This window comes from Cyprinus carpio, chromosome B18, assembly GCF_018340385.1.
Source record: "Cyprinus carpio isolate SPL01 chromosome B18, ASM1834038v1, whole genome shotgun sequence".
NCBI lineage: Eukaryota > Metazoa > Chordata > Actinopteri > Cypriniformes > Cyprinidae > Cyprinus > Cyprinus carpio.
In genome coordinates this window covers 24,705,172-24,722,387 of record NC_056614.1, presented here as the reverse complement: position 1 = coordinate 24,722,387, position 17,216 = coordinate 24,705,172, and the positions used below count along the sequence as shown (strand labels likewise).

The 17,216-nt window shown below is 34.3% G+C and overlaps 1 protein-coding gene across 1 annotated transcript in view; it reads left to right on the top strand.

Moving 5' to 3' along the window:
* Positions 1–17,216, top strand: part of LOC109072518 (Wilms tumor protein 1-interacting protein homolog) — a 30,640-nt gene that overhangs the window by 2,753 nt on the left and 10,671 nt on the right. Inside the window, exon 2 of the mRNA XM_042744543.1 lies at positions 11,283–11,384. Within this exon, the coding sequence (XP_042600477.1) occupies positions 11,283–11,384 (102 nt within the window). The remainder of the gene's footprint in view (positions 1–11,282; positions 11,385–17,216) is intronic.

The window sequence follows — 17,216 nt, the reverse complement described above, 5'->3', positions numbered from 1 at the left end:
ATAGCTGACATCTAAAAAAAGAGTATATAGAGCTATAAAATGAATATGAATAGCAGCTCAGATCATATGGTCTCCAGAGAAATTGGCGAGTACATATATTGAGCGTGACCTGTTCCTTGATCAACATAACTTTCCAAAAATATAAACCTAACCCAATTCTTACACCTGAACCTAATCCTACTCATAATTTATTCCTAAATTCAGTGGGAAATGATCACTGATTAGCAATTCTGATTGGCTGATTGGAATGTTGATCAGGGAACATGTACTTGGTGAAATCTCGTTCACCTGAGACATTGCTGAGATCTTTTTGAAGCTTAGGAGACAAATGTTTTTTTTTTTTCTCAGTAGCAGGCAGCTTTAGCAAACAAGGAGAAACAAGTGAGATCTGGTGGGTGGACTTTGTTGAAATGAGTCTGCTGACAGTGTTATATTCACAGTTTGTGTTTGTGTGTTTGTTTAGTGTGTTGTTTTGATAGAAACACAAGTTTTGCACCCAACTCGCAGGGTTTAAGTATGCAGATTGGTGCCAGTGACCACAAACTTTGGCTCAGTACTGCAGTAACTGGCTCGTTTTGCATTGTGACCAGCTGATTGCTGATTGGTTCTGGTCACACCGGGCAGCACCGGTAGACCAATCACAATAAAAGCTGCCAGCATCCCAACTGGCACAGCCCAAAAAGGACATTGTAGTCGGCGAGCAGACAGACAAACAGGGTTCTTAGAGGCTTGTTTTTGGCCCGGACCTGGACGGAAAAAGGCAAGTCTTCAGAGAGAACATACTTTGTCTCCCAGTTTGAACGCCACTTCCTGCCAGTGTCCTTCCAAGGCCTGGACGTCAACACAAATGTTCTTTAGAGGCATGTGAGCCTGTGTTTTTTTTTCTTTTTTTCTTAGGGAAGTCCTAATTTGTGATTTGGCGGGACTAGTGTTGGTTAATGGAGGAGAAATACAGCAGCAGAGAAGATAAAATGTCTTAAAATCTCTTTAAACCTTAAAGAGATAGTTCACCCAAAAATAAAAGTTGTCATCATTTACTCACCCTCATGTCATTTCATAACTGTGTGAGTTTCTTTTGGCTGTTCAACACAAAATAAGATGTTTTGAAGAATGCTGGTAACCAAACAGTTGCTGGTAGCCATTGACTTTAATAGTATGGAGAAAAAAAAAATACTATGGAAGTCAATGGCTACCGTCAACTTTTTGTTTTTCAACATTCTTCAAAATATCTTCTTTTGTGTTCAGTACAGTAAAGAAAGTCATACAGCTTTGGGACAACTGGAGGGTGAGTAATCTATGACAGAATTTTCATTTTTTTGTGTGCGCTATCCCTTTAAAACTCCCATTTGACTTGAGTTGGCAGAATTTTAACTACATTTTTTGAGGAATCATTCGTGTCTGGAACACAAATGTTGCTGATGGGGTTTGTTCAGATCATTAAGCCTAGGTATAAGCAATAGTAACTGTGACGCTTGCTTAGTAAACGGCACAGTATTCATCTTTTCAAGTAACACAAGCTTTAGGGCCATTGTTGGGACTCTGTCGCATTGTCTCATCTTTTGTGTCTCCGTTGCAACTGGGATTTGTCTCTGCTACTGCCTGGAAACACATCTGCACTGGTTTAGTTGCAGAAAGTCTAGAGATGGAGATATGAGTGTGTTTTTGCCTCCGAGGAGCAGGTGATGTTTTTTTTTTACTGCATGCCGAACCCTCTTTAGTCTGCGCAAGAGCAAACCCTCTCCGTTACCGTGACAACAGCTCCCCTAAAATCAATCTCGCCGGGTATTCGTGATGAGTCCGTGCTCTTAAAGGGTTCGTTCAACTAAAAATGAAAAATCTGTCATCGTTTTCTCACCGTCATGTCGTTCCAAACCTGTATCTGCTGTCGAGCTCCTTAAAGAACAGAACTGCACTTTAAAAGTTGTCTGTGTTTAAATAAAAAGGGTCAGACGTGTATGACTTTGCTCTGTGCTTTAGCTCTTAACTCCTTATTTAAACTCCTAATCTCAGTTGCGTTCTTGTGGCATGCGAGAATGAATGAATTAATTGACATTAAACCTACCAAACGCCTCCATGCACCATATTGAACATGCTTTGTGATATTTGAGAGCCACAAAAGAGGAAATCAGTGAATTATGAGAACACATTATAATGCACATTTGGACTAGTTTTATAGTACTTTTTGAGCTCGAATGCCTGTTGCATGCTTTTCTTATATGGAAAACAACACTGGCAATCATTGCATTCTGTGTTTCACAGACAAACGCAAATAATATATGGTAATTCATAGCAAAATATTCATTTTGGGTGACTTGAGGATGTGCGAGAAACAAGGTTTTTATTGTTTTTTATGCTAAGTTTTTAGAGGTGGTATATATTAAAAACAAAGTTGCATTGATATACACCGCTGGTCATAAGTAGAAATCTGCAAATAAAAGTGTTTTGTAACAATATAAACTACCGTTGAAAAGTTTGGAGTCTGTATTTATTTTCTTTCTTTCTTTTTTTTTTTTGAAAGGAATTAATACATTTATTCAGCAAGGACGTGTTTGAATCCTTGACTGATTGAATAATTTCTGAAGGATCACGTGACACTGAGGACTGGAGTAATGAAGCTGAAAAATTATATTCACATAGAAAACAGTTATTTTGAATTGTAATAATATTTCACAATTTTACTGCTTTTTCGGTAGTTTTGATCAAATAAATGCAGCCTTGATGAGCATAAAAGACATCTTTAAAAAAACATGAATAATCTTACTGAACTAAATGTGCACTTATCAGACTACATGCACCCTTCAAAGTGCTCACTTTAAGTTTTCTGCCCTACAGAATAAGCTTGATTGGCTTCTGATTTTTTTGGATCTTAAGTTCTTTACTTCAAAAGTTTGTATTTTCCGGCTACAAACTTTGTTTAAAAGTTGTGAGCTATTGCAAATAATGCATGACTGTTTGGATTTGCGTTGATTCTTGCGAGCGATTAGGCTGCCGGTGGGGTGGTGTTCAGCACCAGACTCTTGGCACAGAGCGTTTGTTTCTGCAGCCAGACACAGCTGCTGGGGGTCAGCACTGATCAGCTGCTTAGAATAACAATCATCTTAGTCCGCACATGTGCACACGAACACGCACAAAACACAGAAACCTTCCAAAAGTAGCTCTGCTTACATTTGAGTTTCTCGGAGTTAGGGCTTTGAATATTTCTTTGCCAGAATGTAGAGATACAGCTTTAGAGGTCAAAAGTTAAGGCGATTAAAATTCAAAATGACTAAAAGTATAACAGCAGTATTCATCTATTATAAATAATAATAATAAACTTTAGATAGCAACTGTCAGACATTAAAATGCAGTTTCAACATCACAAAAAAAAAATATCAAATCTAAGATAAAAGGAATCAGGTACAGTACATATAATATGTGTCCCTGGAGCACAAAAGCAGTCATAAGTATCACAGGTATATTTATAACAATAGTCAAAAATACATTGTATGGGTCAAAATTATCCATTTTTATTTTATGCCAAAAATCATTAGGATATTAAGTAAAGATCATGTTCCATGAAGATATTTTGTAAATTTCCTACTGTAAATATATCAAAACTTAATTTTTGGTTAGTAATATGCATTGCTAAGAATTCATTTGGATAAATTCAAAGGTGATTTTCTCAATATTTAGATTTTTTTGCTCCCTCAGATTCCAGATTTTCAAATAGTTGTATCTGCAGCCAAATATTGTCCTCCTAACAAACCACACATCAATGGAAAGATGATTTATTCAGCTTTCAGATAATGTGTAAATCTCAATTTCGAAAGATGTACACTTAAGACTGGTTTTGTGGTTCAGGGTCACATATGAAATAGCATTTATGAAAAACAAATATAAAAGGAAAAAAATAAAAATCATCAACATGTTAAAATACTTAATATTTAAACAGTAAATGCAGCTTTCTGCCTGTCAGCATCATGTAAACATGAAATATCAAACATACAGCAGTAGGTGTTTTCGTTCCACTGCACTGCTTTTCCACTTTTTTATGTTAACATGCTTGATAAACATGTTTTGACCGCACAAAAAAATGTGCACAAAAAAATTGTAGCAAAACATTACTCTTAAATCATCCACCTAACCAGCCCTTGTCCAAACTCAACAACAGTTATATTAAATGCAGCGTAATCTTTGTCCTTGTGTGAAATAAAGCAATGCTCTTCATCTCTTTGTGGAGCAGTCTGAGCGAGCCGTTATCAGGATTTGTGGTTCTCGGCCCGTAGAGAGGAAGTGGTACCAGTGTGTATCAGGTGATGGGAGTTCGTCTGGAGGATGCGTCTTGTTGAGTTGCCAGCCGTCCTCAGTACATGTGAATCTCTCACTGCTGTTCACAACAGAGCTTTATCACAGCGGAAGCACTGTATCGATTCCTCCAGTTATGTGCTCAGTAAACGCCTGTTAAAGTGAGCATCTGGAGATTGATTTCAAAATACGCACATTTTCAGATTATTCACATTATTCTGATGATTACTGCGCACAGAATTTTCCAAACTCAGTGGAACTTGTAGTTTTAATTAGGGCTGGGTTTTGACACAGGTTTCATGATTCAATTCGATTCTCATTCACAGGTTTGCGATTCGATTAACGATCCAATATTGATTATTTTGGATATATATCAAGTACAGTACATGCCAAAAAAAAAAAAAATCTCTCAATTAATGCTGTAAAATATACATAGGAGTCAGTTGGTACTACATTACTATAATATTGAAGGTTAAAATTGACTGATTTGTGTTATACAACTGCTTAAATTACACTTAATTAAGTTTTTATAATAATTAAGTTACAATTACTTCAGTTAGTTTTTTTTTAAATCTAAACATTTAAATAGTGGCTGTCATAAAAACTTGGATGGATTTATTCAAGCATAAAACATTTAAGAACAGTAAAAAATTATAATGAATATTTTTTATATATAATAATGAATGTGTTTTATCTGCTTTTTTTTGTTTATTTTATTGTTTATGTAGTTTGTTTATTGTTGGCTAATTTATTTTTTTGGATGTATGTGATGTTACATGAATTGTTGCTCCTTTCTACAGTTTATTTTACTGGCTTAGTAACAAGTTTATGGTCACCGAATATAAGGATGCGGATTGTAAAGTTTGTACTCTTTCTTTTAACTTACCTTCAAATGCAAAAACAGCATTTATTGTCTGAATACGCAATGCAATGGACAGATTTGTGTGATGTTACATGAATTGTTTACAAACTGTTATATTGAGCGAAGAGACGGATAATTTTTTGGATTTGTTTTGTGTTTTATTGTATAAAAGCAGGTTTATTGTTTAGGTTTTTTGGTTTATTGGTTAGAAACAGTTTCGTAAAAATGAGAATCGATTCAAATCAAGATATCAATATTTTTTTACCCAGTTTTAATCCAACGTAAGCCGTGCTTCAAAAGGTTCTTCAAGCGATGCCATAGAAGAACTAGTTTTGGTTCCACAAAGAATCATTCAGTCAAAGGTTCTTTAAAGAACCATCTCTTCTTACCTTGTTATAATCTGAAGAACCTTCTTTCGCCGCAAAGAAGCTTTTGTGAAACAGAAAGGTTCTTGAGACGTTAAAGGTTCTTTATGGAACCATTTATGCCGCGTTTCCACCGAAAATAACCCGGAACAATTGTACAAGGAACTTTTTTCCCCAGACTTTCTGTGTTTCCACTGCGGTCTAAAGCACCAGGAAGATTAGGCAAATAGTCTGGTGACGTAGGTCTGCGTGCGTTTCTCAATACAAAGTATGCAAATTTTGGACTGATTAGGCAAATAGTCTCGGACTTTGCGCATTCCACTCGGGAGTGTGATGTCCGCGACGACGCAAAATCCGGTCATTCTGCAAACAGCAGCGTACTTGATAACATCAGTCAGCGCGCCCTTGGCTACTGAATTTTTCCTCACTGTATATTTACAATTAAAAACGAATTATGATATGAAAATACCACTGCCTCCTTTCGTTTTTCATTTAAAAAAATAATAGCACAGCAGAAATGTACTTCGTTCAGGGAAATGTGTATACAGTATATACAGCCATTACAATGAAACGAAATATTATATCAGTTGCCTCTTTTTATTTTCATTTTAACATATAGATAAATATTGAATACAGACCCAGATTACCTGTTAGATTTACCCCAAAACGAATGATTTTTTATGTTTAACCACTAAAGAGACATCAGAGCCAGCGGCAAATGTCAGAAGGACTAGCCGAGTTGAGACTGCTCTCGGCGGATACATGAGCACTGAGCTCCCGCTGATCACATGGAGCTGATCGTCTCCGAAATTGGGGAAACATGTTTTTAAATAGGCACTGTCTTTATAAATAAACCGCCAGTTTTAAACAACTACATTCTCGCCTGAAATGCTTTTAAAATTACATTTCATGACACAATAACAGTAATATTTAAAATTATCCGAATAAATGGTGGTTGAAATCACAATGCTGCGTGAACTCAACCAATCAGCATGTTTAGCGCCCAAGTCCCGCCCCCAAAAGTTCCAGAACTTCGAAAAAGTACTACCTCGCCAGCAGGGACTTTCTGAGGGGCATTTTTTTTAACCCGAACTTTATTTAGATCCTGGGTTCCTGCGGTGGGAAACACACCGAGTACCAGCCCAAAATCCCTAGTTCCTGGGTAAAGTTCCAGCGGTGGAAAACGCGGCTTTAGACACAAAGGTTCTTTCTAAGGCATCGTGAAGCAACCTTTTATTTTTAAGAGTGTAAAACTAAATGAAAGGTTCTTCTAAGGTTTTTTGAGGCAAATTTGTTGCATTCATTCATCTATTTTAATATTGCTCTTACGAAAATTAACCATGGTTTTGCTAACCATAGCTTAACCATGATATGTGGAAATGTGGTAATACAAATGGATTCTTTAAGGCAAATTCGGTGCAACGGAAATGGAAATCAGTCCACGAAAAAAAAAAAACAATGGTTGAAACCATGGTTGATTTTTGTATGGGTGTAAAATATAGAAAATAGGAAATAATGATCAGTGTAAGAAAAAAACATTTTTAAAAATAATGGATAAAAAGCCAAATCAGTGGCATCTTTGTTATATTTTAAAGAAATGGCATATGCTTAATTTTATGAATTTTAAACATTTTTCATATGTGAAAATGGAATAGGAAAGATGGAATTTGGAATATGTTGCCAAAATGAGTTTAAAGTAATACATGATATAAAGTCTTTACATTGAGAGTTAAGCGCTGACTTAAAATAAACCAGACCTGTACGCATATTTAAATTTCTTACGGTTCCTTACTAGTTATTTATTAGGATTGGAAGAGTTTATAAAACTGGGGAATGTGTTTGTTCTGTTTTCTGTTTGTAATGTGTGAGGATTTTATATGAAGGATTTGTTACATTAGTTATTTGGTACAGATAGTTATCTTATTATAATCATTTTGGTTATTTATATATGTAATGTTTTTTTTAGAAAAGCCTTTTTTAGGGACATGAGATGCACAATAGCACATAATCTCTGTGTGCAGTGGATTTTTTCCAGTCTTTGACTAAGAAAAAAAACATAAACACACACCTAAATGGAAACGTAATTATGAAAAATAAAATCTAATTTAAAATATTAATATTACCTATAAAAGTAAGCCTGATTTGGTTGGCCGAGGAAGATCTTTGAGACAGAAACCTGAGCCGCTCTTTAATGAGGATTAACAGACTGTGTTTTACAGTCAGCTGAACGTGTTAATTAGTCACCGCTGGATTAGTTCTTCCTAACACTCACCTGAAAACTTGTTTTTCAGCTGCCAAGGTGAGTAAGTGAGTGTGGCATTAACGGTTGCTTCACGACTGAGATTTCGGCATTTCACAACAGAAAGGAATGTTCTATAGAATGCAGTCCTTTATATGAAAGTGCAATATTTCTGCATCTCACGCAGTCTTGCTGGAGGTTTTGTCAGGTAGTTTAATTGTTTACCCAGCTATTGAAAAACCAAACACTGCTGTTCAACTCTATTGGTTCCATGCTGCTAATAAAAACAAGTGTGATAAAGATGGACAATGATAAGACGTGCTTACAGCTGATAGACGAGCCTATGAATGTTAAAACAATGACACTGTTAAAAGACTAGTGCTGTTAATATTAACTCACATGTACAAGGGCTGGGTGTTTAATCATTTTATTTTTAATTACTGTTTTGACTGTTTTTGCACAACAAAAATTATCTTATGTGATGTGAATGTGAAAAAATTTTTTTTTTTAAAGGAAATATAAAATATAAAATTACTTTGAATATTTACCTTGAAAAATTAGTTAAAAACAATTTGGAAATTATTTTTTAAGAAACATTTTTAAAAACATTTTTTATTAATATGTGTACTTTCACATGTTCAAGACATGAAAATATTTTAGTATTTTTTTGCTTGGTTAAACCACATTTTTCTTGAAAATTTTAAAAAGATTTTTAGAAAACTGTATGAAAACAATACAGATCTTATTTTGTTGGAGTTTATTTGTTATTTATATGTTATATTACTTTGTGTATTATTGTATTGTTATTATTTTAGTTTATGTTTTATATTATTTATGATCTTATATTTTAATTATTTACACTTTTATTATGGTTTGTTATTTTTTTTTTTTTTATTTTGTTTTTTTTTTTTTGTTTTTTTTTTTTTTGTTTTTATTTTTTTTTTTTTATTTTTATTTTTTTTTTTTTATTTATTTATATTATTTTTGTTTATTATTTATATTTTTATTTATATTATTTTTTAACTTTTATTTATTTTTATTTATTTTTATAATTTATTTAATTAGTTTTTAGTTGTTCAGGAAAGTTCAGTGAAATTAATTTTTTTTAAAAAGGCCTAAAAGTTCAGTAAATGCATAATGTTTCCACAGTTCACTAGTAATTAGTTTTAAATAATCATGATCTCAGTATAACCGAAATAAATCATTTTTGCCGTGTTCGAGCAGCCCTACTGTTGATATGCATAATGTTTCCACAGTTCACTAGTAATTAGTTTTAAATAATGTTGATGTTTGTATGTTGTGAGCGATGTAGATAAAGCCAGCCCCTGCCGGGACTTTTACAAACACGATTAGATCAGAAGTGCTGGATTCTGGTACATGAAATTCCCTCTCGATGATGCTATAATTATCTTGATGAGTTAACCATTAAGTCACCGAGAGCTTATCTGATGAGTGTTTCTGTTCTAGAGCCTGTTATCACACGCACAAATGGGTTTTATGTTAATTGAGCTTTTAAGCAAGTTTTTCTTAAATCATTGAGTGCTGAATTACATCCGCTTTGAGATCTGGAAACAGAATTTCCCGAAACACTGAACTGAGTTATCAGAACGGTTGTTGTTGGGAGATTGATGTGCGATGTGTCATGTTTGCCGTCGTTCATGGCCGTCTCTGGGGTGATGTTGTGTCCTGTCTGAGCGGTGACCTCAGCCTGACCATGTCTAGGTGTTGACCGTGGCCGCGGTGAGGAATGTGACCCCCAGCGGAGGACATCTTGTGCGTGAGACTGCAGGCGTTAGTGCTGCTGACTCACTCTCCCATGATGCCGAGCACTTGATATGCAACAAGAGTGAATGAAGACTGATGAACTTTTGAACTTCAAATCAACTAATCACTATGATGCCCTATGAAATGTTTTATTTTGTTCTCACCATGTTTTATTGTTACCAAATTCATTCCATTATTTAATTATTGTGTGATTAATCCAAAATAAAGTTTTAATAATTTAGTAGTTTGTACATTCTACGGATTACAGAACAATAGTGATATATTTCTGGCACAGTGTCTTCAAGTTAAACCAGACTTTTATTTTGACGGGTTGCCGTGAATACCTTTAAAATCCTGTGTGTATATGATATGACGCTAGTTTTACTCAAATGGTAAAATGCTTATGTAGTGACTCTCAGAGCATATATTTACAGATACTAGTCCATATCGCAATTTGATTTAAGTGTCCTGACCTACTTTTGATTAATTGATTTAAAATTTGAAATGCTGTGAAATTCCTTTATACAACAAATTCCATTTCTTTAACTGGATTGCGCAAATCCATCTGCCTTTTCAGCATCGTGGAAATCATAGGGCGCTAAAAAAGTGACAAAGCTCAAATGTGACATTAATGTAACATCTTTAATTTATGTTTGTGTAATTTTTTGTCATGGGCCAGTGATTTGATGCAATTTTAGTTTGATGCATTTTTTTTTTGTTTTTATTATTTATTAAGAAGAAAACTTTGATTTTTACATGCGATGTCTAAACTATAATGAGAGTAATTCTAATTTTTGTATTAAACATCAAAATATATAAAATAAAATAAAATAAATAAATAATTGAAGATGTGAAAAAATATATAAAAGAAAATAAAAAATACAAAATTACTTTGAATATTTACCTTGAAAAATTAGTTAAAAACAATTTGGAAATTATTTTTTAAGAAACATTTTTAAAAACATTTTTTATTAATATGTGTACTTTCACATATTCAAGACATAAAGAAAATATTTTAGTATTTTTTTGATTGATTATTTACCTTTAAAAATTAGTTAAAAACAATTTGGAAATATTTTTCTAAGAAACATTTTTAAAAACATTTTTTATTAATATGTGTACTTTCACATATTCAAGACATAAAGAAAATATTTCAGTATTTTTTTTTTTTTTTTTTGGTTAATTTTTATTTGTAATTTTTTGATTGGTTTTTAGAAATTTTTATGAAAACAAAGAGTACATTTCTAAGAACTTAAAAATATGTTTTAAACCATTTTTATTTAATAGTTTATTTATTGGGGATATTTTTTTATGCATTTTTATTTATTTGTTTGCTAGCAGATGTATATAACCAAAGTCCCTTTCAAGGAAAGCCATATTTGCAACACCTCGGTGCAGCTCAAACAAGACCAAGTCCTATCTTAATAAATGCGGGCATCCTGAAATCTCAAAAATTGCTCCCTGAGGTGACGATTAAATTACATATTTGAAATTAGCAACAAAATCTGAAATGAACTCCCCCCTGAATGTTGTTTCTTTGCTCAAATAGTATTTAAAAAGCTTATTTTTCAGGCTAGAAGTGACCATGTTGTTGATTAGTTGTTACAAGATTATTTTTTTTTTATTTTTTTTATGTTTTTTTTTCTTTTTTTTTTTGTGGTAGGAAGTAGAGATGCGTCGTCCATCTTTTTTTACAGTCTGTGATTCCTCCACACAGAACACATCCGTCTGTGATCCTGACAGCTGTCTGTGTGTCTGTCTCTTCCAGGTATCTGTGTAAAGTGTGGTAAAGGTGTGTATGGAGCGAGTCAAGCATGTCAGGCGATGGGGAACCTGTATCATACAAACTGCTTCACCTGCTGCTCCTGCGGTGAGTGACACACACACACACACACACACACACACACACACACACAACATTCATAAATGTCCCATTGTAGATGCATAATTCTAATTAAATGCTCAGAAATATGTTCATGATTTGTACAGTCGCAGCTTGACCAAAAGACTAGATGGACTTCTGCTGATACCAATGCACTGTTGTGTGTTTTATGTCTAAAGCATGCTTCGTGTCATTGCTGTCAGGAGAGGTCCATTTGGCCTTTTGGTCCAGCACTGAGTGTACAAATAATTTTTATCAACATATTTCTAAGTAGAATTATGCATTTAATTATAATTATGCATCTAAAATTGGAGAACTATGCATTTATTTAGACATATGCAACTAAAATGTGAGGATCGTGCATGTAATGAGAATTATGCATCTAATGTAAACTATGCATCTAAAATGAGTTATGTATCTAAAATGTGAGGATTGTGTATTTAATTATAATTATGCGTGTAATGTGAACTATGCATCTAAAATGAGGTATGTATCTAAAATGTGAGGATTGTGCATGTAATGAGAATTATGCATCTAATGTGAACTATGCATCTAAAATGAGAGGTATGTATCTAAAATGTGAGGATTGTGCATTTAATTATAATTATGCATCTAAAATTGGAGAGTTATGCATTTATTTAGACTTGTGCATCTAAAATATGAGGATTGTGCATGTAATGAGAATTATGCATCTAATGTGAACTATGCATCTAAAATGAGAGGTATGTATCTAAAATGTGAGGATTGTGTATTTAATTATAATTATGCGTGTAATGTGAACTATGCATCTAAAATGAGGTATGTATCTAAAATGTGAGGATTGTGCATTTAATTATAATTATGCGTCTAAAATTGGAGAACTATGCATTTATTTAGACATGCAACTAAAATGTGAGGATTGTGCATGTAATGAGAATTATGTCTTAAATGGGAGAGTTATGCATTTATTTAGACTTGTGCATCTAAAATGAGAGAATTGTGCATTTAATGAGAATTGTGAATCTACAATGGAAGTTTTGTTGGGGTTTGTGATATTGTTTAGTTCGCCGAATGGCACAGATCACATGCCAGATGTAGACTCACTCCTGTAGAAAAGCGTGTGTTTATTAGTGTTTATGAATGTGTTTGAGGGTGTCATGTTTGTCCTGATCAGTGTGTGTGTGTGTCCTCGGCTCTCCTGTTTCCTCTGTAAGCGAGAGAGAGAGAAATCACGGCAGTACTGTAGAGCACAACTGCTTTCATTCTCTCTTCCCCTCCGCACAGATACTGTTTCCTCACGCTTTACAGCCAGTGCAGATAATTTACACGTAATGCTAGCCGTTCGCTGTACACGTATTGTTTGGCGAAAGAAAGCGGGCCAGTAAACCGGATGCGGTCTGGGAGGAACTGGAAGCCTCTTTTAAAGCCATAATGGGTTCTTGAAGTTCACAGGAGCTCTTTAGCGTGACGTTCGATTGTGTTTGTGGATGTTTGGATTATCTGTGATGAATAAGCTGCTGTGGTTGATCTTAAGTGCTTCGGTGCAATCATGAGCCGCTGTAATGCTTTAAGAGTGAAGCAGATGGAACATAAACCATGTGTTGCTGTAGAGGTTTGAGAATGAGGCTTTAAGAAGACCAGTTCAGTGAGGGATGTGTTCTTAAACTTATTTTTGTGAGATGAGTCGAGGGGGGCGGGAACAGTATGACCAAAATCTGTCATTTGTTTGTCATAATAATGGTATATATCATGACCTAGTTATTTTTAGAGTTAGAGTTCAACCCAAAAATAGTTTGCACATTACACAACCATGTGTTAATGACTATTTTTGAAGTGATTTTACAACCTAATTTAAATTCCAAAAGTATTATTTTAATAATTTTATATTTATTTATCTATTTATTTAGCATATTGAAAGCAAACCAAAAGATCAGATGAGTCGCAACAAGTAAATATTAAGTCTGTCAGATTAAAAACTATGAAAACTTGAGATGAAAATTACATAAAAATCTTTTTTTTTTATTCTATAAAAATACTTCTAAACAAAAGACTCAATTTAGTAATACCAACAGTATGTAACTAAGAAGACGTGACATATTTGAAGCTATTATAAGGTGTGCTAATATGTAATTATTCTAGATAATTAAGTTGCAACGGAATGATTTGGAAACTGTAAATAACCTACAGCTTTGGAGCGTCATGCTGTGATGTGTTGAAAATCACTAAATTGCTCCCATTATAATTAAGAAGTCTGTCTACACAATCAGTGCTCGTATTAAGCTTCTATTCTGGCCTAATTAGGCCACAAAACGAGTTGAAAGGAGCCATATTCTATGCTTTTGTAGTGTTTTATTATTGTCCCTGCAGCACTGATTGAGATTCCTGTTGTTTTTTTACCCTGCACAGTTTTATGCATAATTTCAGCCTTAGGTATGAAGACTTTTTTTATTTGTACTTTAATTTTAAATTCTTGGATTGGGGCCAACCCACTTTCAAATATCTATCTATCTATCTATATTGATAGTTGTATCATTCATTATATCATTTGTTCACCTTCACAATTATAAAGGTGTGTGTATGTGCGCCCTGAGCGTCCCGCAGGCCTCGGCCGAGTGTGTGAGCTGCAGTCATGTCCCTCCACACACACACACACACACACACACACACACACACACACACACACACACACTCACATACACCAACACAGTGAGTCATTACGATGTTTCTTTTTCGCTCTCATTTCTTCTCTTTCTCTCATACTTATTTGCTCAAGACTTCAGTCCTCAGGAGGACTCATAGCATTCAGTCACAGAGGGCTGTTGGAAATATTTATTTCTAGCCAGTGATTCATTTGAAACGACTCACAGATTTACTTGTGGCTATTTTCATTGACCACTTTGGCCTTGCAGTCAGACTCAATACAGTTGTTTGTGTTACCTGTGAAGCACAAAATATATATACATTAACATGAGGAGAAAGAGAGGAAAAGATGAAACAGACATATATGTAGACATAAATGTATATATGTAGTGTGTATATATATCGAGAGAAAGAAGGGGCAGACGGGCATGTGTGTGACCAGCAGGCCTGCACATGCTCTGAACCACAGAATAAAATTCCCCTCTTTACAGTAACACACACACACCCACACACACACACACACACACACACACACACACTACAGTCTGGATGTGAATTCCCGAACATGTACATACACCCTTTGAGTGACTCATCACCTCCAGCATCCCATCATGCACTGGGGGCGAAGCCACCTGCAGATGATAAAGACCTGCTTGTTCTCTCGCTGTGGACAGGAGTGTGTGTGTGTGTGTGTGTGTGTGTTTCTCAGCTTCAGGAAAGGAGCAAGAAAGACACACAGGCTTTGTTCTCAATGCACAAAAAATTTATTTTATTTGTTTTTCAGATCGGATCATTAGGTCTATAATTAGGTCTAGGTCTATTGTTTATTCAGTCATTAATTCATTCTATCCAGTTGTTTATGTCTGTCTGTCTGCAGGGCTAGAAATTTCCTGAAACTTGGCTCTATTACAGGCCAAACTCTCTGTAGCCATTTAAAATTATAGGCACCCACTGTATTTAATAATGATCTAATGACTGTTAGTTGACGTGTAGTTACTTACTGTTAGTAGAATATCTAAAGTTTGGACTATCATAATAAAGTGTGACCCAGTGTTTCCTTGGTTACCGCTGTAAACAAAGCAGCTGCACGTACAAATACTTTAATATGCATTATACACAGACAAGATGAAAAGAAAATACCATCTAAACTTTTCTGAAGACATTTAGAAAGATACTTAGAGTAGAGGTCTGCAAGCCCGTCGGGTCCCAACGGGGTCGGACTCGGGCTCGTTTAGCTTCTCTCCTTTTATACACGCAGAGTGCACACAGGCTACTGTATGAAATATTGTTATATTGATTATATTATAAATATTATACATCGCCTACGCAATGCATATATGCATGCATTAGCAGGTGACAGTTAACCAGTTATCTTCTCATTGAATGCGCCTTTAGAGAGAAATGCATCTTTAGGGATTTTATAATGAAAGAGTTTTTGTTTTTGATTAGAATTATCTGGTTTTAAAGTAGTAATTCAAAGCTTTCTATAGATATATTTATGAAGCCATTGAGATAAGTGTTCACTGTCTTACGGTTTATCACAAGCGCTCCTGCTCAAAACCGAAACTGCAGAAAGCGCGTCCTGTTTCTTTGTCTATATTTTATAAAAGCACGGTTTGTTGATATTGTGAGTGCACACACATAAAAGTAGACCCTTTACAGTTCCGAAAAATGTACTACTCTTACCTTTTTATGAGCAAAAATGATGGCGTATTTTCAAATGTTTCCAATGCAAGTGATCGCGCTGGTGCCTGCGTGTCCTGTAAAGCGTGCTTCAGCTTCCACTCTCCGCACAAATGACTGGATATGCGTCAGCGCACATTTATCTAGGTTAAGCATTTAAATTAACATCGTGAAGCTGTTTTATAACTATAGATTTTATTTTAGACAAGTCATGATGATTTGAGAAGGCTAAATTGATCAAACGGTCTACGATCAACTCATTGTCTACCTGTTATTTGCTCCATCAACGTATTGTTTGTTTGGTCTACCTATCGTTTGTTCATTTCTTCTGTTTACCGATCATTTGTTCTTTCTGGCTACCTCTTATTCGCTTAAAAACATTTTCAGTGAACAACAATTTTATTATTTATATGCTTTTATAGTATATATTTGAATTGAGCTTTTATATTTAAATTTTCAATTTATTTTAAGTTTTAGTAATTTTCTAACATGCTTTTAAATAGTTTTATTTATTTATTTTATATTTCTGTTTAGTCTCTCATTTTAGTACTTCAGCTAAGTGTTTTAATTTAAGTTGTTCATCTGATAATTGTAATTAATTTCAGATTTATTTAACAATTCTGATAGTTTTTGTTTAAGTTAAGAAAATAAAATACTGTTAGAGAATTCCAGAAATATGCACACACAGTAGAATTGACCTCATGTATACTACACAGCCTCGTTTTTACTTATAAAAGCACGGTTTGTTGATATTGTGAGTGCACACACATAAAAGTAGACCCTTTACAGTTCCGAAAAATGTACTACTCTTACCTTTATGACCAAAAATGACGGCGTATTTTCAAATGTTTCCAATGCAAGTGATCGCGCTGGTGCCTGCGTGTCCTGTAAAGCGTGCTTCCATTGTGACAGTCATTGGAAAACAAGTGTAACAATTAAATCAAAAATGCATTTAGCACAGCAGACCGTGCAAATAAAACTGCCCACACACACTTCTGAGAAGAGTGGAGTAGAAGAGATGCATGTGAGTGAAAAATGACAAAACAATTGTGGTTAATGGAGCCTTAACACATTTCCGGGCTTCTCGGAAGCAGAAGCCGTCATAGTTTGGTAAACTTCCATGGCTGTGAACGGAAAATGCAACAAATGCCATTTTTGCATTTGCCTTAATAGCAAAAGGAAAAATCCATGATTGGTTTCTGTCTTTCCAAAAGAGAACAACAAAAAAAAAAAAAATCAAGAGATGGGTTACATTGGTTAAAAGAGAGAAAGATTAGCAGTCACTCCCTTAACCATAGTATTAGATTTAACCAGTTTTCTGTAATTGAAAGCAAGAAAATAAAACATAAAATAGCGTTATACATGTTTTATTAATGAAAATAGAAAACACGTTTAAAAAATATAATGTAAAATATATTTTGTTTTACATTTTGTAAAAAGAAAATATATAAAAAATAGGTTTACAATGTTAAAAACTATAGAAACATCATCACAGTCTGTGAAAATGGCTTATTAGAA